Below are 27,020 nucleotides of genomic sequence, written 5' to 3'. Positions count from 1 at the left end.
GGAATGGAAAATGAATGAAGTAGGTGAAACATTATCCAACAGAAATGTAGATTTCTAGTTTTTATAGCTTTGCAGGTTTTGTCTAATGTATGTTTGCAGGAGTCCAAGATTTTAAATTAGGAACAGAGCTATGGAGCAAAGTCTGTAAATTAACTTTGCATTGAGGTTGAAGAGCACCAGGTGCTCATCAGAGCATAGCCAGTAGAGAAGTTTGCTCATTACAGCAGGAAATTTTATGTCATTTCTTTAGAACCTGCTGACTAGGAAAGGTAGCCATCATGCCAGCCAAACACTATTTTTGTACAGGGTGCATCCTCTGGTGTCAGCAACTCATTGAAGCTTTCACTTCCTGGGGAACAATTGGATTTCAGATGGATTCATTCCTTTAATTCAGCATTTGAAAGCACTCTTCCAAAAACCAGTTTTCAAACAAATACTCTGCTTCCTTATATCAGTAGCTTTTCTTCAGGTGACTTTGGTCTTCCTCCTGCATTTTGAGTGTTGCATTTGGGGAAAAGAGGAATTATATTCTTTAAAAATTGAAAGAGACCCTTATATCCTTCAGTTGGATATCCTGTGTTGACAGAGGAGTGGTGCTAAACTGAGGCTTTTACAGCGCTTACAAGCACACAAGTCACCTGAGAAGTTCAAGTTCGCAGAGTTTTCTTTTAATTTATTTTTTTTAAATCAATATTGACTTCAGTGGAACTACTCATGCTTCAGGTTACATGGGCATATAAGTGTTCTGCTGGGTAAAAATTGTAACGTTGGGATTGTTTTTTTCCTTTTATTTTTCTGGGAGGTCATCCACAGAGCAACGGAGAAATTATCAGGTACCATTAAGAAGACTAAATAAAAATTGATTCTAAAAAACAATTAACACTTGGCTTCTGAATCATTGGGTGATGTATGCAGTATTTTTTTTCTCTGTATCAACAGGAGTAAATTTACTGGTGGGAACGGAGAATGGATTATGGCTACTGGACAGAAGTGGGCAGGGAAGAGTTTATTCACTGATTACAAGGAGACGATTCCAGCAAATGGATGTTCTGGAAGGACTCAATGTGCTAATTACTATATCAGGTTAGTTCAGTGTCTAAAAGTATCTGACCTGCATTGGGGTTGGAAGTAATTAGAGAAGAACTAGGTTATAAACTAGGTTGAGAAATTTCCTCTTACAGAAAATCACAGGATAGTTATTCTTGTTAATAGGAAAACTCTCTTGAATTTTTAACACTTAGATTCTCATTTCAGATTTAGATGGGGCTCTGGGATATTTCATTACCTGTTTAATGTATAAAATGGTTTGTGAGAGGTTATGAAGTGTTTCATATTCTTAAAATGGAGTGTTTCCCAGCAAGTTATAGTTTGTCAGTCTGTTTACATGTTTCTGCAATGGGTGAACATCTATCTAAGTGCAATTCTGTTTGAATATCATTAAATAACGTCGTTCTGTGGTCAATGAGATGTATGAACAGTCACTTAAGAGTGATATGTGCTGTGAAAGCATTGGTAACGCTAAATGGAGTGGTACCTTCAGCCTTTTCTGACAAAGAGCTTGGACTCTGCCCTTCGAGGTCCTGAGGCCATTATTATCCACAGATGAGAGTGGCCTCAAGGTAGTACATAAGAAATGGAGGTCCAACAAGGAATGGCTGCCACTTCTCTACACTCCAGACTCGCTGTAGTAGGTGATGGTAAGAGCTGTTTGTCCCACATTGCCAGTTTCAGCTGCTTTTGACATGGTCCTCCTTAGACTGACCTGCTCTTGATCTTGCTTATTTACAAACCAAAGCAATAGAAAGACTGACTGAGTTAAAAGATGACAAAGTAATTCTCACCCTGAAAGGCATCCAAAAGAAAATAGTTACCCGTAATGAAGATTGTCAGTTAATTAGAACTAAAAAAGTCACTTATTCAAAATACCCATGGTAGGTTATATCTGTATTCCTTCCTTCACATCAGAGAGCAAATACCAGGCAATGTGATTATCTCTGATACATGCATCTATAGAGGCCTCTTCTTTGACACGAGGAAAGAATTGTAGTCAGAAATTAAAACCTGACATGAAGCTTAATTCACAAGAGCACATATGCCAAATGTCATAGGGTTATTCATATTCCAGTTACCCACTGGGGGTCATAATCACCCCAGGCTTTTCTTTTGTGCTGCTGGATTTGTCTGTCACCTTGACAAGCACAAAGATCTGCTGTACTCAAGGTCACAGAACTCCAGCTTTTTTTACATGGGGGAGATTTTATGCTTCAATAAGTTAGTTATGTCTGTTTTTTTTCTCTTCCCCTTTGCAAATCCCAGGGAAGAAGAATAAGTTGAGGGTCTACTACTTATCATGGCTGAGAAATAAGATTTTGCGCAATGATCCAGAGGTGGAGAAGCGGCAAGGCTGGGTGTCAGTGGGTGACCTGGAAGGCTGCGTACACTACAAAGTTGGTAAGGCCTTGTTTTTTCCTTAGAGAGATGCTTAATCATCCTTTGTCATCTCATGACACCAGCCTTTTTCTTCAGCTGTGTTTCAAAATTGTATTGGGCATAATATCTCTGACTGCTTTCAAACCTGCTTGCTTTACACGGTGGATGCTTTGCCCCTTGTCATTCCAGATTGCACCTCCTCTTGCACATGGTGTTATGGCTATGTCCCGTGAAGGTTGGAAGAAGGGAGTGCCAGCCCTGTTCTGTTGCTCAGTCAGGGGTTTAGAAATTCTGTAGTTACATAAGACTTCAATTAGAGTGATGTTTTCCACCCCCAGGCTACCAGCTTCCCTCCTGGCCCTGAGTAACTGCTGCTGAACTGGACTGGTACAGTACTAGGAAATCATGTTTGTAGGATGTCTGTAGGTAGATGAGATTGATGTCCTAGAGCTCATTGCTGTGTCTTGATCATAAAAGACCTAAATATACCTCTGTTTAAATTTACACACTGGCAACGGTATGTACCGTAGCAGTTTAAATACCATCTTGCATTTCTTTGGCTTTCAGGTATTTCGTTTGTGAAGGTGAACACCAGTATTGTGATAGCTCCTGTCATTTAACTGTCTGAGGGGGTGTAATGTATAGAGTAAGTTTTGCTTTATTGAAAGATGGTATATGAAAGTGGCGGTGTTGGTTTTTTTTTTTTTCTTTTCCGTAAGTCAAATAGAGAAATGATACAGACAAGTGCAGGAGACGATGATGTGGCTGGCTCTCATAAATGCTTTGCTTGACATTTCTTTGCATTTAGATCTCGTTGCTTTAAATGTTACGGGTTAAATCCAAAAAGAAATGTGCAACAAATGTGTGTCATTTTCTTTGTGATTATAGCTAAGCACCACATATTCCACTTCAGTTGCTCATTTTTGGTTTTGGTATGTCTTTTTTTTTTTTAAGTTATTCTAAAATTAGGCAAACATTTGGTGCTCTTCTGTGTTCACATATGACAAACCAAGTTTACTTCTTTGACAAAGCAGCTGCTGTTGTTTACCTGTTGGTGAATCTTCTTGTATCTTGACCTTTGTTCTTATAGTCATTTTTCCAGCTAGCAAAAGAAAAGAATGTGTTGTTTTGTGTTTTGGTAGGGTTTGTTTGTTTTTGTCTTTCCCTATCTCAGCCTTTGTAAGATTTCCCTGATCGGTATCCACCCTTATCTACTCTTAATGCTTCTGCTCTATGTTTGGGTCAGTGTGAATTGCTCCTGTTGCAAGCAGCAACAAACCTTAGCTCAGTTAGCATAGCACCTGCATTTTCTAAAAATGCCTTCCAAGCAGACACTGAATATAAAATGAAGGGAGAATGCACTGAGATGTGATGCCCTAGTGTTCTGTTTCCAAACCAAATGCTTGCCTCTGGCAGCGTGAAAGAAGCCTCAATTTTCAATGCATGTTTCTTTGTTTATTCTCAATGGGCCCAACATGAGCTTAATCAACTTGGAGAAATGGCTCATCTCTCCTGAATGCTTACTCATCTCAGAATCATGGGAGTCCTTCGCCCACACTAGCACATGGAGATTTAACCCCACACATGAACAGTGAAATGAAAATTCAGCATGTGGAGCAAAAGCAGCATAGTCACACCCGGCAACATCGGTGTGGGCTCATACTTGAAAAATAAAGTGGACTGACTTAGCTGTAGGGTCAAGACCTTTTTTTCTGACTAGTAAGAGAAATAGATGTATGAGAATCAATATATAAATGTTGCTATCTGAGAATAAAGGGACTACATGTTTGCAGTCAGGGTTTTGACACTGGTGATGTTAAACACTGATGTCCAGAATGCATTAGTCTCCTTGGTGGATAGCGTCTTCCTCTACAAATAATGCATTGAAATTATTTCATGTAATGAGATGGTCTTTGATTTAAGCGTCTGTCTGATACCTAAGGAATTGTTCTTCTTGTATTACAGTAAAATATGAGAGAATCAAATTCCTTGTAATTGCTTTGAAAAACTCAGTGGAGGTTTATGCTTGGGCTCCGAAGCCTTACCACAAATTCATGGCTTTTAAGGTAAGTTAAACTTCACTTTGCTTCAGACATACCACTGTCTCTCATCTACTCCTTGCTTTTGATTTTTGTTGTTTTTTATAACATTTATTTCTAGTTAAAGATAAAAAATGAATATTCTTTTAAAGAAAATGTACCTCATTTGACATACATTGGAGGTGGCAGGCATGAAACTGTCACAGTCATGATTCTGTTAGATGTGAACAACTTGTTTCAGTGCTGTGCCAGGATGTACGTTTAAATTCATGAAGCTGATGCTGATTTCCCTCGGAGAAAGAGGAAATTTAACATGAATGGTACTTAGCCTAATTTTTGCCTAGTCCATTTATAGAATATGGATTTTTTCAAAACACAGGTGAACTATCCAACAACTCTCTTTGTGGCCCAAAGATTGATGGATACTTAGCTCCTTAAATGCAACGTGCTGGTAGAGCAAAAATGGGTAACTTTTCAGTTCTGAAAATTATTAAGGAAAATTATATATGTTGATCTGTAAACCAAGAGCATTATTGTATTCTATAGTGTATTTTTCTTCTTGCAGTCCTTTACCTCACTTCATCACAAACCGCTGTCAGTTGACCTGACTGTTGAAAATGGACAAAGATTAAAAGTGATCTATGGCTCTCTAGTTGGCTTTCACGCTATTGATGTGGACTCTGGATCTGTGTATGACCTCTACCTTCCAACACATGTAAGACACTCCAAAAAGTTACATAAACACCTTTGTTATTTGGGTTGTATATTGGTGATAATCAGGTTAAGTGGTGTGCTGTATTTCAAAACAGAGGGTAAGAGGATAATTACTATACACCAGCTAATAGAAAATGACTTTTTGCATGCTTTTGTAATAGTGAAGTTCTGTTAAAAGGCTTTTTTTTTTTTTTCCCAGATTTAGAGTATCAGTTTTAATGGTTTAACGTCAGAAAGCCTATTGCATGGACAGTACTATTTTTAATTGATTTATCCTGGAAATTTAAGACTTTTTTAAAGCATACAAAAACACAATATTGAATTTGGTGACTTTCATAATCTGCCAGTGTGTTTTTCTGTCTTGATCACTGAATTGAGCTGAAATTTGGCCTGGTTTAAAAAGATGTGCAACATATGTTTAAATCTTGATCTGCTTTCAGGCATGTTATCTTTGCATCAAAGAGTACCTGTAGCTAGAGGAGCCACGTATAAACTGAGTCCAAACATGCATTCACATGGGTATACAGGTGAACACATGAATAATCCTAATTTCTTCACAGTGGAGCAAACTTGCATTCATTTTACATGATTTACATGGGCTCGTGATCTACAAATGTGATTTGCCTTTTAGTCATGACTCTGCAGAAACCCAGCTTCCAGGCCAAATAAATTTGCTGATTTTCTTACTGCTCAGTTGCCCATGAAATCAGTCTTTTACATTAAAAAGAATTCAGGATTTTCTGCTTAGGTTTTCAAGCAGAAGTTGGCATGAAGATGTTGATTTCAGGTACATGTTGCATGGTGTACCTGTTTGCCAAGAGATGATATTGACTGCTAAAAACAGCCTAAATTGAGTTAAAAGCAAAGTAATTACTCTGCAAAAGTAAAAGACTGGTATGGGGCTGTCCAGTATGAAATCTGTGCTCTTTTTTTTTTCTTTTTTTTTTCCTGTTGTTATTTCTTAGCTGTTCTAGATGGTTCATTTCAAAGTTGTGGGTCCCAAAAGCCACAGAAATTTAGGGGATTAAGTCCAAAAAGCTAGTGGATTCCCATGGCTCTGGTCTGATGGGGGGCTCCCAGCAGGGGAACTTCTGTGCTCACTTGGAAAAACCCTCCCTGAAGTCAGCGGAGCTCAACACAGGCAAAGTGTTAGCTGATGGGTGCCACTGCTTCCGTGTATGCCAAGGGATGGGACTTCCAGTAACGCTCGAGGTTTGGAGGGATCTCATCCCACATCTGCATGTTGCAGCCTGGTCCAAGACCCTTTAATTTTTTTATTTATTTTTTCCTCCCTCTCTCAGCCCAGTGTTTTCAAACCAAACGAAAACCCATGCCCTGTGGCAAGCCACTTGATCACCCTGCTACCCTGACGAGTGACAGCCTTCAAATTGTCACACCTGTGTTTTCTGATGGCCACAGTGTTTAAGGATGATGGTTTATAAACTTCTCTTAATTGCAAACTAACTGCTCTAGGTGTTCAGAACAGGCTGCTGAATCACCTGCTACAAACCTGAGCTGGTTTTTTGTTTGTTTAAGGGCCTTAAGTTTTGTGTTGTTAGATGGCTTATTTAATCCAACAATTAGTAGCTTTGTTAACTGTGCAGCTATGGAAAATTCACATCAGTTGATAAATGTAAGCGTGATGCCTGCGTGCCATCCTTGGAAGTTGGTTGCTAAGCAAGGTGAATAATGACTTGTCACAAAGATCATCAGCATAATTGCCCAAGATGTGAAAGGCAGAGGAAAAGGGGAGCCTTCTGAGCGGCTGCAGTTCTCCAACAGGCTGCGGATATAATTATGCACATGATGAGAGAGATTTCCCAGGTGATTGTCCTGAAGATGTGGGGCACCTTTAAGACTGGCTCCATTTGCGTGTGCTCTTCAACCAAAAGTTAGCATGTACTAAAAATATATTTTCCCTTTAGAGTTTTAGACCTGAAATAAATCTGCTGCTACAGTAGTTCTGTCTTTTTCGGTATTTTATTATTTCAAAGAGCATCTGATAGACTGGATGATTTTCTCAAGGAGCTTTGTAGTGACAACAGAGCAGACTTCAACAGGCTGACTTTAGATACTCTTGCTTTCTGGTAGCCTCTTTTCCTGGTTCCCCACCTCTTTCTCCATCTCTTACCTGCTTCGATCGCTCATGCGAGTACCAAGGCAACGCATTAAAATTGCTCTGCGGCTCTGGATACCCGTTCTAGTGTTACGGATAGTTGTTGCGGAGGCACGGAGTCAAGTGGTTGGCCTGGGTGTATTCAGTTGGGCAAGTACAGCTTCGGTGCTTCTTTACTGTTCATTCTGCCCTTCCGGCATGTGTAATGTATGTGCTTGAAGAAAAGAGATCTGTGTGTTGCTGGCTTGTGAAAATGATGCAGAAACTCCAGTCATGTGCTTCCTAGAAAGATTCATTGTAGTGGTTTAACTGACTGTTTAATTGTCCTGTTTTGAGTAGTGCTTTTTAAAAACAAAACAAAAAGAAATGCTTTCTTAATGATTTTAAGGTTTTCCTCGTTTTCGTTCAAAAGTGCTTTCATAAAACCCCACCTCCATAGTTGTATACTTTGACTTTTTTTTTTCACTTGGGACATGTGTTGGCTTCTGGGAGAGATTCTAGTGCATCGAGCAGCTGTTAAGCTAATTTGTGTGAGTGAAATGCACTGTTTCTTGTGGCATGCAGAAAACATATGCTGAGCAACACTGAAAAGGGGAACTATTTGTAGGGAAGAATGTGGGAAGGGAAGGACATAGAGTGGCTTGTGTTTGAAAGGTCCAGGTACAATGTTCAGCTTGCTGTAAATACTGTTAAATTTACATTTTTTTTTGGCTTGAAAGGGGAGAGAGAAATATCATGGAAAGTGAAAGCACTGGTTTCCTGGAATGTGGAAGCTTTTGTTCTTCCTCCATCTTCTGAAATAACTGTGAATTCAAATTTATTTCACCTGTCTTCTATTTACATAATGCAGGTGTTTCATAAATAAGTCAGTATTATTGTGTCTCAGTGGCTCCATGGCTTCTTGAAACCCGTTAATCCTAGTAAACATAAAGTGAAATACTGAACATTGCCTTGTTTGCAAACCTACTGTAATATCTAAAGGGGGGAGGAGAGGAGAAAACCCATTTCAGGGGCTAGCTTGCAAACTGCACAGCTTTTCTGAAAACAGGCGTTTCTTTGACTTTCCATGAGCTAGTTCTTTTTATTGCTCTGTCAAGCTAGTTAGATTGATGTAGTCACTAAAATTGCAGTCCATTTTCTCATATAAATCTTAGCAAAATATGATTCTAGATCCAAGGAACTATTCGCCCACATGCCATTATCATCCTCCCAAACACCAGCGGAATGGAACTGTTACTCGCCTATGAAGATGAAGGCATCTACATTGATATATATGGGCATTTCACAAAGGAAACTGTTTTACAGTGGGGAGAAATGCCAGCATCTGTAGGTATGTATGAAAAACTGCATTTTATTAAACGTAAGGTTCTGCTGCATGAAACCTGACTACTTTATGAGGTTTGTATCTATGCGAAAGTGGTTGCGTGGCACATAAAGCAACTTCTGAGCAAAACAGATATCTGGAGAGTAAAGAGGTTTATGTATGTTTATGTTAAAACAGCCAACTATTGCAACAGGGTCTTCAAATTTGGATCATGGGGTTTGTATTCTTGTCATACTGTTTATTGCATCATACCCTTACTATACAGCCAAGCTTCCCTGGGGATGCAACCTCCAGAGAGTTTTCACAGAGAGAATTACATGAATTAGCGACACAACGGTGCTTGTTTTCTGCTTTGATTGTTCATAGTCCATAGCATTTTTATGTAAAAATTTGCAACTATAGCAGGGTGAGTTATTGAAAAGGTCTGTAACTGCTGTCAAATGGCCCCTTAATTTTATCACTTCAAATTCACAGTACAGGGTATTTCCAACAGATTCTCAGTCTCTCCATGTTTCCAGTGGCTTTGTAGGAGGAGATTCTCATTGTATTGCACAGGACAGCTGCTTGTTTCACCTTCCCCAGAGGGCTTCATGTTAAGTGTGGGGAAAACCAAGAACGTAACACAGGCAGATTTTTGTTTTTATTATTAGTTGCTTTTAATTTCTTTTTTGTCTCATTCCTGTTCTTCCGGATCTTAAAACATACAAACAAACAGCAAAAGCCCAAGACATTTAGATTGTGCAAAAGCAGATTATTAGCTTGGCAGAAACTGGATGCCACAGTGAAAAATGAAGAAAGTTCACCTTTCTCCTTGCACTTCTAGTCGGGTAGCTTTAGGAAAAGTCCATTAAAATCAGTAGAGTAACACCCTTGAGGAAATACCAAGTCTATCATTTGTAGAGGGTTTTCAACAGTACTGAGAGCAAGGAACCCGCCTCTGGAACACACATTGCTATAAGGGAACTTGTATTTTTTGCACTGTTACTATAAAATTAAGCTATAGAAGTACTTCAGTTCCAAGAATCAGGTGTGAGGTTATAACCTGACTGTGTAGTATTTGCTTCCCTCCACTAAATACACCTATCTCTCCTTTTCAGCCCCTACTCAAAGCTGCAGGGCACAATTAAAATCTATCAAGTCAATTCTCCATTTTTCATATGAAAATCTAATAATCCTTGATATGTTGAAATTTTATATCCCCTCTGAATTAACGTTAGAAACACTCTAAGAAATAATCAATAATCAAAGCGCAATTACTCAGGAAGGGTAGGAAGAGTTCTAACAAGAAGTACTGAATGTAATTGGAAGCTGCACTGAAGAATGTTATCTCAAGGAGACAGCTTTCAAGACCCATTTCATTATGGGATGTACTTCCTTAGGCCTTAAAAAATGCAGCAAGCTTATTTAACATGAACCATTTTTTAAAAAAAACTGTCATGTCTTATACACCTTGTGGTGTGCATATATGATATTGGGTTTTCATAAATATTTAAACTCTTTGTTTTTTCACGTGTACCTTGTGGGTTAGAACTCCTTTTTCCTGCCTTGGGAAGAGACAGAATTTTAAAATGAGCTGCATTTATGTAACTGTCCTGCTTGAGATTAACCATAATCTCATGTTTAATACTTGCTAAAGCATAGATGTTATTTGTAGCTATTACAGGCTTTTCTAGTTGTCCTGCTTTTACTGTATGCTATGGCCTAAAGATTCACTGATACCAGATAATTAGACAGCGTGTTTCAAATGTTGATACATAAGGAACAAAAGGCTTTATTACATCTCACTTTAGAAAGGGAGATATTGCAAGAATTATTGCATATATTTATGACTGCTGCTTGGAAATCTGCAGTTTGTGACACTGGGTCCTGATTGCCCTCAAAGCTTTTTTTTCACTTAATCTGGACAGAGTTTGTAGGAATGCCTCAGAAGTGTACCAGAGGGAGCTTAAGTCCTTTTTCCTAACCTTGCTGAAAGTACTGAATCATCAAACCTACAGAAACGTGAGATAGGTTTGTAAAGCGTTCTTGTGCCTGGGAATCATAATTCCTTAACTTAAGTAAAAAATTTCCTTGCATGTACCCTGCTGGCACTGAAGTGAATAAAGCTTCACCGCTTTGGGCCAGCTGAGTATATGATCCTCTGTGCCAGTTAATTACTCTCATTTAAAACCTCTTTCTGCCTACATCTGGATAGGTATGAGATTCTCAATTTCTCAAGGTTGATTACATCTTAATAGAAAGATGCCATTTGGACATTCTCCTTTCCACATGCTCATGTAGCCATTCCTCTTGTTCTTCAGTATGCAACCATTATAATGATTTGCATGGAAAGCCATCAGTGCAAAATGAGCTAGGCATTTTTGTTAAAGTATTTTAGGGCAGTTAGATAGGAAGCGGTTGGAGCAGACACACCTCTGAGGGTGGTATCCTGTCTAAAGAATTTTACTGTACAGCAGTCTTGTCCATGTGAATTGTTGGATTTTCTCTGTGGTCAGTCTAGAGAGATGGGCACCACCAGATGGGAAGGCATCCCATTTGGAGACAGGTAGCTAAGGCAGGTCCAATGAAGCACGCTACTGAGGTAGCAAAGAGTGAGTGAGATGAAATTTTTACGATGGTAAGGTAAAGAGGGCTGAGTAAACAGATAGGTCTTTGCAAAGCATCCCCAAGTGCTCAAAGAGCAAGACTGTAGGTTTTCTCTGGAAGGAAAGGTGTCACTCTGTCACTCTTCCATTGTTTATAATTCTGCAGATTCCACAGCTGAAGGGAGGCAGTCTTCAAACACCCCCTCTCAGTTGATATTTGAAAATTTTCCAATATGTTAACTGGAGAACTCTTGCATTATTGCTGCTGCCACAGCACTGAGGTCTCAGAGCTGGATTTCTCTGAAACAGAAATTCTCAGTTGTTGTGATGTGGTACAAGATCAGTTTGACTTCTGATTGCATTCACATTACAGCTAAAAACCAATTAACCCAACCTATTACTCAACACAAAACCCAAATTTTAAACAGCTCTGTTAACTATTATTTTAATTGTTTCCCACCAGCTCCTATTCATCTTCTTGTTCCTCTGAAATTCTAGTCTCCAGACAGAAACATGAGCTCTTACGAGAGAAGTCTGACGGTGTTATTTACATGGCCAAACGTAGGGAGAACTTGCAAGTTTCACAAGAGATCCTGTTCTGGAATTTCCAGACCTCACAAGGTCTGACAGGAGTCTGCATGAGCTTATCTCAAAAGTTTTCTCTCTGTGCTTTAGACAGGAGGGTCTTGTGTTAACCTCAGGGTGCTCTCTAGCCACCTTTTGCCCAGTTCTTAGTTTCTTTAAATAAGTATTTTGAAAGAAAACTTCTGTCGTTGATAAAGTGTTTCTTGACTTTAAAAAAAAAAAAAAAAAAAGTGCATTGTAATTGATAGATTTAGGGCAGGGAAACTAAATATAGCTTACTCTCCCATCTTTAAATTGGAACCTCTGTGACCTATCTGTTAATAAGAAATTGGAGAGAGGAAACTCAAATCCAATGGGAAATTAAAATTGTAGAAGTACTCTATCCATGTTTAATCTGAAAGATATTTCATATATGTAAGGCTAAATATAAATAGAGCTGTTTTATTTTCTTTTTATAAAACAAGATTTTAAAAGGGTTTAAGAAACATCAAGTTAATATAATTTGAGAGCACTTTTGCCCTTCTGTGTGAGTAATGAATTATTTACAGTATGTCTGCTTGGCAGGTTGGCACAAAACCGGATATTCCCAAAGAGTAGGGAACCAATAAAAGTCCTGATTTCCTTCGCTGTGTACATATTAAAATCAAAATGATGTTATGTGGAAAAACAGATAGCTTTACCAAAAGCTGGTTGCATTACTGCAGTAGTGCTCTTTCAACGCACTTACTAGTCCTTGAAATACTAGCTGGCCAATTCATGTACAGGAAACTCCTGCTCATATCTGAATGATTCTTGTTGGTCACATCTCCCATGCAGTGTTTTCCCCAGCAAACAGCAAACAAACAAGCCACCTCACACCCTAAACATGTTTCTCACTTAGGTTATTAGTTACACTGGAATAATAATTGCAGAAGTGAGCAAGCAACAACTGAGAGCAAGCATGCTTCGGAACAAAGATGCATATAAACATGTATTTAGTAAACAATAAGATTCCTAGTCAAAAATTTATTTAGTCGTAGCTCTTTTTTGGGTGGTTAGGGAACTGTATGTATTAGGTCTTTGTCTGGTGGAAAAAAAAAAAAAAAGGAAAAAAAACAACTTATATTCAAGTAACGTAAGTAATAGCAGTAAAACTATTTAATGGAATTGCACAAGAGAAATTCCTGTCTCCTTTCCCTGTCTTCCTCCCCCAAATTGCTTAACCTCTGGGCAGTGACTTCTGAAGCATGGGCAGCAGACAGAAGTACATGCAAGTAGCTAATCGGTCCCTAATCAGTGGTCAGCAGCATCATGGGAGAGCTTGAGGCTGGGTTTGAGCTTTGTGACATCGCAGAACGCTGTTGGTATCTCTGTGGGTTATCTTCATTCAAGCCCTCAACACACGCATCTCCCTTTCATTTGTCTAAAACAAACCAAAAATGTTATCTTGCTGCGCCCCAAAATAAAAATTAAAAAAAAACAAACAACAACACATGCTTTTCCCAAAGAGGGCAGGAATCAATAGAAGTCATGATTTCATAGAGCATGTGGGGTTGGATTGAAGGGCCAAAGAAGGGTTCAGTAGAAGTGTAGTCAGTTTTAAGATCTGTATGGTCTCTAATAGTTGCTATCTCTTACTGACAGCAAAACCACTGGGTACTCTTTTAAAGTTCTTGCCTAGCTGCATACTGGCCTGAGGCGGTTTTCTCAAACGTGTCCAGAAAAGCAAAATTCAGTACTTACTTTTGTGTTGCATTTCACCCTCTCCTAAAAGGAATTCAGTAAAGCAGTGTATACTCCCTTGTACCTCATAAAATGGAGTTTGGTATCATGACTCACGCATGCAAAAGTGGGTCAGAATCTTTTAATTCGTGTTTGGTTTGTTCATTTCAACCTCTTGGTTTGTATGGAATCAGTTGCCTGGGGAATTTGTGGAGTCTCTATGGCTAGAGGCCTTTAAGGTCAGATTAGACGATCAACTGTCACAAGTGATACTGGTGTGGCACAGAGATATGGATGGAGGAGGAGGTGCATTAAGGTCCTGTCCTGCCCTATTTCTGTAACACTAATCAGAAAAGCCTGATTTTATGTTATTTCACTAAAAGCTGATCTGATTCTGCTTTCATGTAGAGATAAGTTGGGAATAACTGCTTAGGGCAGTGAGCCAAATTCAGCACATGAGATCAGAAAGGGCATTTTTGAAGAGAGAGAATTTAAAGACAAAAAGAAAACTGAAGAAGGGAAGTGAGATTGTAGTGGTACCTGGACTCTGTGACACCAAGTGCACTTCTCTTAGACTGAGTGCGCTACTGATGTGAGACGAAGAGATCATTAGCTCATGTCAGTGGCACTTCATAAAAAGCTAATGGTTTCAGTATGGCTCAGTAATTTCATTCACCTTTTCTGCCTCTCAACCATATCCCCTTGAAGCAGTCACTTCCGTGAATGGGGGCTCTCCTCAACCCGATGCTAATACACGCTGTGAACAGGAAACACCAAGTAGGTGGTCTCAACCCAATTTTAGAGCGTTCCTAATGCTTTCATTATGTTAAGAGGCTGATTTTGATCCCACTTCCCTCTACTGAGTTTATGGTGTGTATTCTGTGATCTCCAGGGCATACAGCTGATATAATTGGTGTAACAAGAACCACAGCTCGTGCACAACTGTACGTCTTCTAAATACATGGTAGTCTGGGTGAGGCAGAGGAGCCTCAGGTAACTCTGAGTGACTTTGCTCCAGAACTTTAAGCAATTTTGGCACATCAGTCTGAGCCAATATATGCTTTTTTTTTTTTGCTGAGCTACTGTCCAAAGGACAAGAGCAGCTAGCTCTCTGTGTCTAGGATTGCTAGAAACCAGTATAATCTTGCATCATAATATAAATATACTTAAACGTTGCCAGCTGGAAGCACGAAATATTTTTATCTAAAGCTTTATGAAGTGAAAAGTGGACTCAGACTATTCCTAAATTGCACATAGTGTAGGAGCTTTTGTTCCAGAGCAAGTAGACTTAATTTTGAGTATCTAATCCACTTGCAGTTCATTGTACATGGCACGTTTGTATTCTAGAGTAAGTGTTCTCATGGGAAGGTTATCAAGACTCTGTACTGAACTTTGAATTCACAGCCTGCTACCCTCCAAATTAATTTCCATGTATAAATTTTTATAAGTGGATAATCCCACAAATGGTATAATGGGGTCTTTCTGTTAGCATATATGTCTTCAGGTGCAATTTGAGAAAAAAACTTCTTGATTCTGCTACAGGAATGAGTTTTGTGCTAGTTGTACTTTGACATTTGCCATCGTCAGTTGATAAGTTCTCAATACATTGGCCAGCCAGGAGAACATCAGTGGCTGAAGTTGGAATATCTGTATTATTATGTTCCTCTTGTAATACTGCTTGAGAGATCAGTTCTCATCTGAATATAGCAGCAGTAGCTCAGTCATCCAGGGCTTTCAAGGATGCAAGGACCTGCAAGGATGCTATCAAATTGAAATCTGCCAAAGACATGGATACGGCTGATACAGACACAGGGTATTGACAACTTGAGTGCGGATTTCACAAAGTGGAAAAGATGAAGAGAATTTGAGTGGATTAGGTCTTTGATGGTGGACCTACATGCCCTATACTAAACTGTAGCCACAGAATGTCGTCGTTCTATCGTTTACGTACACAGACCTGCCTTGCTGTCCCACCCCCCGGAATCATAGCCTACCTGCACATCTGGTGTGTTTGCAAATGTTAATGTGGTGTCAGATGTTACCAAAAATAGCAGATGTCTGAGTATTGTATCTTTAGCTTCTTTACTTTGTGTGGTCTAGGTCTGCTTTATTAGGTGACTGTCCGTTGGATGGGTGCTGCCATGATGCTCATCATGCAGCGAGCCAGAATGAGTCTTTCTTGCTGCCTACAGCACCCTGTCATACAGGCTAGGAAATTAAGCATAAAGAAAAGAATAAGAATAAAAAAGTGTTGATTTCAGGTGTTTGATTTCAAAAAATATCCCTCCTCTCCACCCTCTTCTCTCACTTATCCTCAGCTCGTCACTGCTGTTTTGCTTTTCATAGAGAGGTTTATTCCTCTTTCCACATGACTGGGATACTGGGAAGTGATTTTCTTGCTTTCAGCTCTAGTGGCAGGAAAGCCTTCAGTGTGTAAAGAATAACTGAAAGAGAAGCCTACTTAAGCAGATTTGGGCAAAATTAATAGACTTTGGGGGAACTAAAATGTCAACGCTGTACCCAAAATGGACATGTTTCCAAGGAGGTATAGTTTTCACACATCTGAACAAGGATTATAAAACAAGGATTCCAAGTTAATATTAAATCAACTGCTACAAGAAGAATATACAGCCACTGGAATATATTTCCTTTATTTTCTCCTGTCCTTGTAAAGCAGGATCACAGGCTTTTGCTTTGTGTTATCAGTGTGTATTGAAAGCCTAGTTTTTAGACAAAATCTAAATCAACGTGGAAGGTTTTAAGGAACAGACGTTGTTTGCGTTAAAAAAGCAGGACAGGCAGGCAGTGTCCTCTGAAGCTAAAAACCAGTCAAATGCATACGTTCCCTCTAGAATATTTCAGGGCACCACAGTTCTCGGACTAATGAAAAAACAACTCATAGTTGAGCAAGAACAATAATTTCTGAGCATTGGCTATCTAGAGCATAAATAATGTGTTTTTTACCTTGGAAGCCAATACGTACAGTAATCAGAGGATTTTAATTGAAACTGTGCCTAATTTGAAGTCTGTGGTGTTAACTCCTTCATCACTATCCTGATTTATCATCCAGTTACCAGATTTGAAGGGAATAACACAGTGAGCTTCCGCAATGCTGGAGTATCTTAGAATCATCCAGGTTGGGAAAGACCTGTCTTCTTTGTTTATATCCAAAAACAAATTATGGGAAGACAGTAGCTAAGGACAGCAAATGAATCATGCCTTAGTCTCAGATTCCAAAGCATTTAGGTTTCAGACTAACTCAAACTTAGCAGCAAACATGCTTAACTTCCTAATAGATGGCTATGGAGAAGACAGTCAAGATTTTTCTTGGACGTGTAGAGTGAAAGAAGGATGAGACACCAAATGGGCACAAGTTGCACATTTGATAGTGTACTTAAGGCAAGTGTAGAGTCCAAAATAAGTGAGAAACTGAAATTCAGCTACTGTTCCCAAGACTTCTTGTGTAAACTTGAGTAATTCAGAATATGTTGTTATCAAACTGAAATGCTTCCGATCTGTGTTGACATAAGGCAAGAATCAATCTTTCAGCGGTTAAATAGCAGCAGACCACACAGCTAATTTTCACAGCCTACATCCATAGTACAACAAAAAATAATAACTATTCTAGGAAAAACAAAGAAAGAAAGGTTCCAGGCTCTTGAGTGAACTAAAGAAGAGGTGAATGAATCTTGTTTTGGTTACCCTCAATCTTCTATAGAGGAGTTAAAACAAAGGACAATAGTGCAACTAGACTGGAGTCATTAGAAATAGTAAGGAATAGAATTAAAGAAAAATAGGAAAAAATGCTTAGAAACATAAAACACTCTCAACACTCTCTTTTCTGCTTTAAAATCATCTCTGCATAGTCTCTTTTTTCAAGCTCTGCATCAGAAGCTAAGAATTTAGCCTTTAAAAATGTATCAGCAAAGGTTTTGTGTGTGAGTCCCTTTTTTTGAAACTAGCACTGTATTCCAGCTATATATTGGACTCCCACAAATGACTGGTTGTATCTGCATTTGGGGCTCAGTTCTGTAAAACATTCTTGCATGAGATTAATTACTTGTGTACAGATAGTAACAGGCAAGTGTACTGGCATTTTTTAACTTAAAAAAATCTTCTTTTTCTTCTTTTAGCTTACCTTCAATCTAATCAGGTCATGGGCTGGGGAGAGAAGGCAATTGAATTGCGCTCTGTGGAAACAGGAAATCTGGAAGGAGTATTTATGCACAAGAAAGCGCAGAAGCTAAAATTTCTATGTGAAAGAAATGACAAGGTACGGAGATGAGTACAGTGTGTTGATAGAGCAAAACCAAGTAATTTTCATCTACAAAACTAAGACCATTTAATTTCTGTAACTATGTATTTACACTGTTTTTCTTACCTTAGTATAATTTTCCCAACCAAAGCAAATGTTGTCAGTGAACCCACAAAGCAGTGGATATTCCACACCTTGACACAGCCCTACTTTACCCAGGGATGTTACAACTCCTATTCCACCTAGCCTTAACTGATTTCAGAGGTGCTAACAAATACAGACATTGATGACTGGGCAGACTCTAGCACAGCACATGCAGTGGGGAGGACTCGCGAGCCAGCTCTGAAAATGCCTAAATACAGGACTGCCTCTCCTGGGCTGCCAAAATTACATGCAGTTCAGAGCAGCCATCAAGGTCAAAACAAACAAGAAAAAAATAAAAAACAGCACTAAGATTTCACATATTGAAGGCACCTGGAGAATGGATAATCAAGTATGATTTCTTGCATATGGCACAGCAGTGCTGGATAAATGTTCTCTGAAACCTGTTTAGTCCCACTGATTTATTTAGAAAACTGGGTCCCCTAAACTGTTTAGATTAATTATTTTAAAGTGTGTTCTTTTGACTTTCCAAATAGAAAAATATATATAGCAAAAAATATACCCCAGTTGTAGTACAAGCACTGTTTCCCTTTAAAAACTTTCTTTTTCAAAATTGAGGTGTGATTTATATATCCTTGTACTTCGGACTGTGATTTTCTCTCATATTTCACATATAGATAAAAATATTTTCATAAATGTACACTGACAGTAATTTTTTTTTCCTTTTTTTCTTTCTCCCCCTTTCTAGGTGTTCTTTGCATCTGTACAGTCAGGAGGCAGCAGTCAAATTTACTTTATGACTCTTGGTCAAAATGTACTATTTAACTGGTAAATCACATCAAAATGAAGGATGCTTTGAAATTCCCTGTAGCTAGCAGTGTAAAATGCTTGAAGGTAATATATGCAAATTTGCACTTTTTACCTATAAAAATATTGTCATATAGAATTCATATTCTTTCAGTTTGGAAAGAATTCCATTTTCCTGTCAAATTACTGCAAACATGTTTAGTTTGTCTTCTCAAACATGTTGCAAACCAAGACTGTATTCACAGTGTTAGAGCAACTTTAATGAAGAATGTAAAGTCCCTGTACTCAGAAGAGTTTACAGTTTCTTTTTTTACAGATAATGTAACATTATCATCTTGAACTGAAGTCTCTTTCTTTTTTGGACAGCAACATCTATAGGTAGATATAAAAACAAACAAGTTGGATGGCAAATTGGAATCTATTTTGAATTGGGTTTTGGTTGTTTTTTATTTTGAGCAAGTTTTACTGTTGCACCAAGACTCACTTGTGTGAGTCTTACAATCAGTGGAAGAGTGACTTTTCACAAAGGGGCTTACCTCAGATGCAGACTCTGAGGGATTGTGTCCTGCGGTAGGGAGAATGTGTGCATTTCACTGCAGAGCTGTTAAAGCAGCTACTTTGGGACGTGTCCCACGTGGTAGATTTTACAAAATGCAGGGGACAGACCTCGTGTTTCTCTCAGGGCTGGATGCCTGAGCCCATAGACACAGTTACTGTAGAATGTATTTGTAAAAACAGTTTAAATAGTAGTTTGTCAAAATCATGTACGCATAAAGCGTTAGGGAGCTGAACCTGTAATTTTTACTCAAACAAGGGACCCATACTCATGTGAGTTGATTTAATGGCACTACCCCTGTATATAAGGGCACAGGATCAGGCACCTTCTTTTCTTTCCTTCTTGCTCTTTCAGCAACAAGTCTTCATGTATTTGTGTGTAAATATAATCTTTCCAAAATGGGTATTAACAAATGTATTCTTAATATAGTTACGAAAATATCCAGAGTTATTCTATTATAAATAAGAAAATATAAATAATTTCAGGTGCTTTCTATGCTAACTGCATCTAAATAAAGCTGCATCCACTAGTGTTATTGGTGCCAGTGTTTCTGCATAAACTCTGTTCTCAGGGGCATGTAACTTGGCCATAAAACTAAACAGACATTCTGTGATTAAATTGTAGGGTTTAATGCAGTCAGCATTTAGCTGGTATTTGAATGTGCTTTGAAAATGTAAAGCATCAAGTGTAACACAAAAGACCTTATTCCAGACATGATATAGTATGGATGACACTGTAGGCAAAAGTGAAATTGGTAGCTACAGTGTTTGAAAATAGTTTGGTTTTGTTTTTACTTGAAATATGTGATACTGGAAGGTGCAGGGAAAGTGTGATTCTGTGTATTGGAATATCTGGTTGTCTACCTCAAGGATGATGATTCAAAATTTGCTAAGGGGAGAAATAAAGCTGTTAAAACTGGTAGCTGTTTTGTACAGCATGTCAAATTAAGGTAGTGTTAGCCATCATTTTGTGACTGATGGGTGCTCAGACTGCAACCATCAGCTCCAGAATTGGTATCTTCCCATATAATATCAGCAGAGAATCAAATTAGGGACTAATCATCTCTTCCCCATGGTGGCACCTCAACTGCTGCAGGTAGATAGAGATGCCAACACTGTTCCTCTGTGTTCTTTGGCTATGTGGAGGACCGCACTTTCCAAAGATATTAACCTAGCACTTTTCATGAGCACTAGCTTATCTCAAAATGTATAGTGTTTTTTTATGAAGTATTTTCCTCTTAAATGGTTAAACTTACAGAAAAAAAAAGCCTAAGCCATACTAAAAAATATATGTAGTTACATACTCAAAGTAAATTTAAATGCATGCAAGTGATCAGCTTGTGTGCAGATTTAAAATCTGTGTGGTATGCATTGCTCAGGCAAAGCTGTGTGAAAACAGGTCTCTGGCTACTTGTAGTAATGCTCCTGGAACCTGTTGTCTGTGCTAGGGCTGGGACAAAGGAGAAAAACAGAGATATTTTAGCCTGGCATGGCTCCCTGTGCTACTGAGCACTGGGCTTATTTTGTTCAACTGTCACCAAAACCAAACAAAAACAAACAAAACAAAAACAGAGATGAAAGTTACAATTACAAGCAAAAGAAATTACAATCAGAAATACAATTTACTTGCTTTTATTTCAAATAAAAAATCTAAGAGGCGGTGAAGAAAGAACACCTTTCATTTTGTACCCAGTGGGTGTGCAAAACTTGCTTGCAAAACTGCTCTTGCTATAAGCAATCAGTGACCCAGGCTGCTCTACAACATTTTTAAAGTGTGCTTATCACAGCAGCCTCTGCATAACATGGACGGCAGGTGAAATTTTCCTCTTCTCCCATTTTGGCGACGGCAGGTAGGAGGCAGGTTTTTCCTGATGCTAGACACTGGTTTAAACGGATTTAACAGAGTACAGTGGGAATTCAGATCAGCCCGTGCCAAGAGATTAAAGAAGCAAAATGTCATCAAACTTGTTTAATATTACTGCAACAGAGAAGTTTGACAGTAAGTTGACACTCTGTGAAGATGTTTAGCTCTCTACCAAGAAAAACAAAGTGGGTTTGAGAGAGGGGATGTGTGCTACTGCATTAAGATGTTAAACTCTCATTCTGCTTCCTTCTATTAGTTCTCTTTTCTTTTGAGCTATGATTCAAGTCAGCGGTTGGATTTTCACCTGTCACTTTGCATGTAAAACCATTGGAATTACTGGGATTAACATCCGTGTGTAAATAAGGAAAGAATCAGGACCTCGGGGGTGAATGCTTTTAAAGGATTTAGAAGTGGTATTCCAAATAGTAAGGCAATGAGGTGTAACAAGGAGAACAATGTGTCATTTTCTCTCTATCAAGAGAAAATCAGAAGGGGTGAAGATGAGAAAGCTCAGAGATGTTGAGAAGAGTAACTGAAGAGAGTAGAAGTAACTGAAGAGGAGGGAAAAGCTGAAGAAAATAAACGAGTAGTCAAAGGGAGGCAGTGGATGTCTGGCATGGTGTATTGCTGTAGGAGGAATAATAAAAAATAAAAGTTAAGAAATGTTAAGGAAAGTAACCAAAGAAATGGAAAGGTATCTGGAGTGACCAGGTGGTCTGAACGCTGAGTGAGGGTGTTCTGAATGGTTATTAACGTACAAGCTCAAAGGCTGGGAAAAAAAAAAAAAAGAGACCCAAGGTTTTCCTGACATAAGTTTAACTATGCAAAATGTGTATGAGCTCTGTGGTTTCATTCTGTGAGGAGTTTCTCTGGCTGTATGTACCCTCTCTCTAACTCTTAGGACCACGGGGTGAACTGCCGAACAGTTTGGTTCTCCTCTCATTTCACTTTGATGCGAACAAACGCAATAGGGGCAGCAGGGCAGAACATCACGGTTCCACACCCGTGTTCCTTTGGTACATGCAGTTGCTAACGGCAGGTGGTGCTCCTAACATTGCATTTGCCCGACCAAGTGTACACTAACACTGCAGCAAGATCATTTTCTATGTGCCTGCTTTCATTTAAGAACGGGTGAACTCTATTCTGCAGCCTGACCCTTGACACGTGACTCCAAAACCTGGGAACAATGCAAGCTGTGTACTGTACGTCATGTATGTGGTTTTTTTATTGTTCCCTAATGTTCGACTTGTACAACTGAAACTAATAAAAAAAACTCTGAAAATCAAAACTAATGTTGTCCTTGTAAAATTTTGTTATCTTGGCATAAACTATTGCAGAAGTCATATAGAGCTTTGTTTGTTTTCGAAACCCAGTCAGCACACCTACAGAAATTACTGGCTCTTTCTGCCTGCACCTGCCTGTAGAGATGAAATAACATATTTCCCTGCAGTGGATAAAGATGTTGAGGTGACAACTGGAGTTCAGACTCCACAGAATGCAAGTAACAGTGACAGCCAGTGCTGTGCTGTGCTGCAAACGAACTTTACAAGCAAGTTTCCGTGTTTCTGCCTTTTCCTTGCACACACCCCCAGTGGACCCAGAGAGAAACAACAGCTTGCAGGGACTGACACGGCAGCCTGAATGCCAGTGTAGCCCACTCGCTTCTTCTCAGGTATGCTCACGTCGCCTTTGTTGCTGCATATAAAATTTACCTGACGCGAGAAGTGATAGCATGTTGTAGCTGTAGCATTTAAGAGTGAGAATTAAGAAATTTGTCATTTATGCCAATGCTGGAATTGAAAAGGATGAGTTTATATATATATATATATATATATATATATATATATATATACACGAGATAATTTTTTTAAATAATAATAATAATAAAAAAGATTATATTGAAATAAAGAAGTTTTTTTTTTTTAGAACCAGCATGAAAAATCTTGTACCCAGCTCCAAATATGTGTCAAGACTTGCAGGTGAGGACCCCAGGGTTTACTCTTGAGGTGGTCCTTTGTTTTCTGACTGTAGGTAAGCGTTACCTTGGCAAAGGTTAGTAACACGCACTGAGAAGTGGCAATCTTCTTAAGCCCTGTTTTTCTGCTTGCTTGTAATATTGTCAGATTTTTCAGAGGTGTGGCTATGGGTTCCATCTTCTCTGTCAATTTTTACCAGTTCTTTTTTTTCTTTTTTACCCCCTTTAATCAAGATGGTTCTGCTGTTGCCAGGGAAAAATTCTAAGGCCAGTATTTGTCCATGTTTGTTTTTATAAAAAGACGGAAGCAAATTTCTCCCTTCATAAAAAGCAGACAGATAAACAAACTGGCAGGCTTTTCTCTGCAAAAGTTTCAGGAAGCAGAACTTTGAAAGTAACCAGCAAACCGGCCTTTGTACCTTTTACAAAAGCCTTATACCTGTGAAAATAGAAGCCTGTTTGCCATTCCCAGTAATGCTTCTCCATTTTTGGCCAAGTTACAGATGGAAAAATAAACGTTCACATGTGCTCAGTATAATCTCTTGCAAAAGCCTATCTCCCAAAGTCCTAGCAGGTGTTTTACTTGAGTCTGAATGGCCTGGTCATAAGAAGGAAACTTAATATGAAGGAAGCCTAAGGAAGGCTTATAAAAAAAGATAGAGAGCAACTTTCTGCTCAGGGAGACAAGGGGGAATGGTTTTAAACTAAAAAAGGGGAAATTTAGATTAGATGTTAGGAGGAAATTCTTCACTCAGAGGGTGGTGAGGCACAGAACAGGCTGCCCAGAAGCGCTGTGGATGCCCGATCCCTGGAGGTGTTCAAGGCCAGGCTGGATGGGGCTTTGGGCAGCCTGGGCTGGTGGGAGGTGTCCCTGCCCATGGCAGGGGGTGGAACTGGGTGGGCTTTGAGGTCCCTTCCAACCCGAGCTGCTCTGTGATTCTATGGTCTCATCCTACCCTTAATTATAGTAAGATGATGTGGCAAATATTGACTAAACAAAAAGCAAACTGGCCCAACTAAGGCACTTGTTTGTGTGACCGGTAAGTAAAATTCAACTGTCTAGCAACAAAATAGAATTAGTCTTTCTCTGCTCATCCTTGTTCATGATCCTCTCCTGCTCCCATCCCAAGTTGTTCAACTGAAATGCTATTATGAAAAGAGAAAGTTGCAAACTGCTAGAAACTGAATGCACCTGGAGATGCAGGAGCAAGTTCCAGACTCCACATCTATATGCTGTAGCACTGGGTCATGTGCTACAGCCCCTGGCATAAACGCAAATCATGGAAGAGGTGCACACTGGACTCCGGGACAGCTTTCTGTCATCAACAAATAAGGCCAGGCCTCTCCATGACCCTTCTTAAGGTAGCAGCCATAATCACACTAATATGTGACTTGCTTAGTCCTCCTCCTCCACACACACACTTCATTCTAGCCTTACACACTTGCATCTTTTTTGTGCTGTATGTTCTGTAACGTGCTGCACAAAAGAAGCACATCAATGCCAAAAAGCAACAGTAAGATAGTTGTTAGATTCTATTCAACGAAATTAAGCAACTGTTTATTTAGAACCTATAGGGTTGCTAAAAATAGCCAGAAAGGGAAGGCATTAGCAGGCACTAATAAGAGACATAAAAATTCCTCTCTCCCTGAAAAAAAACACCCTACCTTAAGAGCCCTTCAAACCTACTGTGACTCATTAGAACTGCCCTGATCCAAGTTGTATCCATGCTGCACCTAACGGCATAAAGAGAAATTTCTGTCGTCTCTATGACAAAAATACACTTCTGCAAAGAAAGCAATGCAAGTCTGCGGTTTTGGGGTTCTCCCATCATATCTGAAACTAAAATATCTTCATACACTTTGTAATTTGCCAAATATTTGCTAAAAAATTGCCAAATATTATAATGTAATTTGTAAAAGAGTACAGCTAGGCAGCAAGATACAACTATACACATGCACACAATGCAAGCTACAGAGTATATCAAACAAACTGTAAGTACTTTTGTATTACCTATTGTTGCTGGAGCTCAAATGAAATGGCGTTTTAATTTTATCTTTGTTTTATATTAAAAAGTGGTTTGTTCCATGGTACCAAATTGCTCTGGAATTAAATTGGTTCTCCAAAGACCATCATAAAAGCTATCTTACAACTTCAGTGCCATGTTTAGACAGCTGTATTTAAGTTAAATGAAACACGAGCAAACTGCAATCTATATTAAAGGTTTTCTCGTAGACTAACATCTGCGCAACGAATCAAGGTTCCACATAACAAAAGTGTAAGAGATCCTCCTGCTGATAGCCCATCGCTTTCTTAGACTGTTCTTCAAAATGCACAGAGCTGATTGAAGGGCAAGAGCATGTCATCTGGGCACCTCAAATGTTATTTTAGTATTATTTAATCATATCCTGTTATTTTCAAGGTTGAGTTAACAAAAGCACCTAAGAGATGAGGATGAAATGTATTGGGAAGGCTCTCTTATTTTTTGTCCTCAAAACACCTTGTGGCAAACAACTGCTTTACAGTAAGCTTTATGATCTTGCGCGGTAACTCATTTCTTTTTAAATCTACAGCATCACATTGTATACTTTTATGCTCTTCATTTTGCTAATATGTATTAAACATAGTATTTCACAGAATGTAGTAAGGTTCTTCTATTCAGCATAGCCTGCTCCTCACTGCTACAGAGGCTGACTGCTGTTTTTCTGAAGGTGTGTTGTACATAAAAACCGAGATCCTCAGCTCTTAACTTTTTATATTCTGATGCGGCCATTTGACGGCTTGTCACCATTCCTTACTGATTCTCCAAGTCTTTCTGAACTTCTAGTTTCTAATACAATCTCAGACTCCATCCATCCCATCCCACTGGTCAGGTATGGCAGGGTGACATCTAGAAGAACTAAAGATGTAACTGGTCATTGAAGCACGCTGTTGACGTGCAGTCAGAGAGAGATTTACCCTGCTTCAGTTTTTAAATTGGTATGTTAGCTAGACACCTGCTGGTGAGAAAGAAGGCAGCAGGAATAAGTCTCTGGGAAAGGAACTATCTTGTATCTGAAACTGCAATGCATACAAATTTATCCAAAATTTATAAAGTACTAACTCTATCCATCCATCCATATTCGTCCATTATCACTGCATAAAAGCTACAGCTTCATCATTTTCCTGAGTCAAAGCCCAGTAACTTACAATAACAAGAAATCCTGAAGACAGTGGTGGTACATGTACCAATTAGTACTGCTCTAAATAAAATAACTTTCTTCTGCAAATCATATCACAAAGCACAATGCAGAGCAGCTGGGAACAACCCACAGCTTTCCCTCATAATGCCTAGTGACTCACTTAACAGTCAAAAAAAATTCTACACCATGGCTCCCTGGGTACGGTTTGCATGCGATGTGAAATCATATCCTGTGTGATCTCACTAAAAAGGTGTTTGGGTTGCGATCACTTCTTAAATTACAAATGCCACTTTATCAGTCCACACAACAAACAGAATGTGTGTTTACAGGGGAAAACGAAACAAAAAACCAACAACCGTTAAAGTTTTACTCAATACTCTGGCTTCAACATAGATAGCAAGAATGACTAATATCAGTTTTCCTCAATAAGGAGTGCACTATTACATCAAATCCATAAATTCATCCAACTACTAGGGCAGTCCAAAGGCCAGTAAAGATTTATTTTTATACCCCAATGTTTGAATTTTTTGGTCTGTTTTAAATGGTTTTAAACAGCTTTTCCTGTTTCCCTATGGCAAAGGCAGCAGCCTGAGAATATAGTCATTCACTGAGAACTGCTTTTGGCCCAGCATTTGAAGCAGCACGGCCTAGGCTGTAGCCCCACTTTGGTCTTCTGGATTTCTAAAAGTTATCGGGACTGGTGCCATGGTAAATACTGGGCACAGCTTCTCTTATTTTAGTGGGCGACATTGGTAGTAGGGGGATGGTTGGACCAGGTATCTTGGAGG

The 27,020-nt window shown here is 39.0% G+C and overlaps 1 protein-coding gene across 4 annotated transcripts in view; it reads left to right on the top strand.

The window, feature by feature from the left end:
• The window catches only part of NRK (Nik related kinase), a 103,140-nt gene extending 80,775 nt beyond the window's left edge, over window positions 1-22,365 (top strand). For all 4 annotated transcript variants that reach the window (XM_040572215.1, XM_040572214.1, XM_040572213.1 and 1 more), the window contains 7 exons: window positions 940-1,083; window positions 2,317-2,451; window positions 4,396-4,496; window positions 5,035-5,184; window positions 8,470-8,629; window positions 17,628-17,767; window positions 18,600-22,365. In XM_040572215.1, the coding sequence (XP_040428149.1) occupies window positions 940-1,083; window positions 2,317-2,451; window positions 4,396-4,496; window positions 5,035-5,184; window positions 8,470-8,629; window positions 17,628-17,767; window positions 18,600-18,683 (914 nt within the window). In that variant the 3' untranslated portion in view covers window positions 18,684-22,365. The remainder of the gene's footprint in view (window positions 1-939; window positions 1,084-2,316; window positions 2,452-4,395; window positions 4,497-5,034; window positions 5,185-8,469; window positions 8,630-17,627; window positions 17,768-18,599) is intronic.
• Window positions 22,366-27,020: the final 4,655 nt, after the last annotated feature.

This window comes from Cygnus olor, chromosome 13 (assembly GCF_009769625.2).
Source record: "Cygnus olor isolate bCygOlo1 chromosome 13, bCygOlo1.pri.v2, whole genome shotgun sequence".
In the NCBI taxonomy this organism is placed as follows: domain Eukaryota; kingdom Metazoa; phylum Chordata; class Aves; order Anseriformes; family Anatidae; genus Cygnus; species Cygnus olor.
The sequence above is the reverse complement of the archived record's forward strand: the minus strand, read 5'-3'. Positions and strand labels throughout refer to the sequence as shown.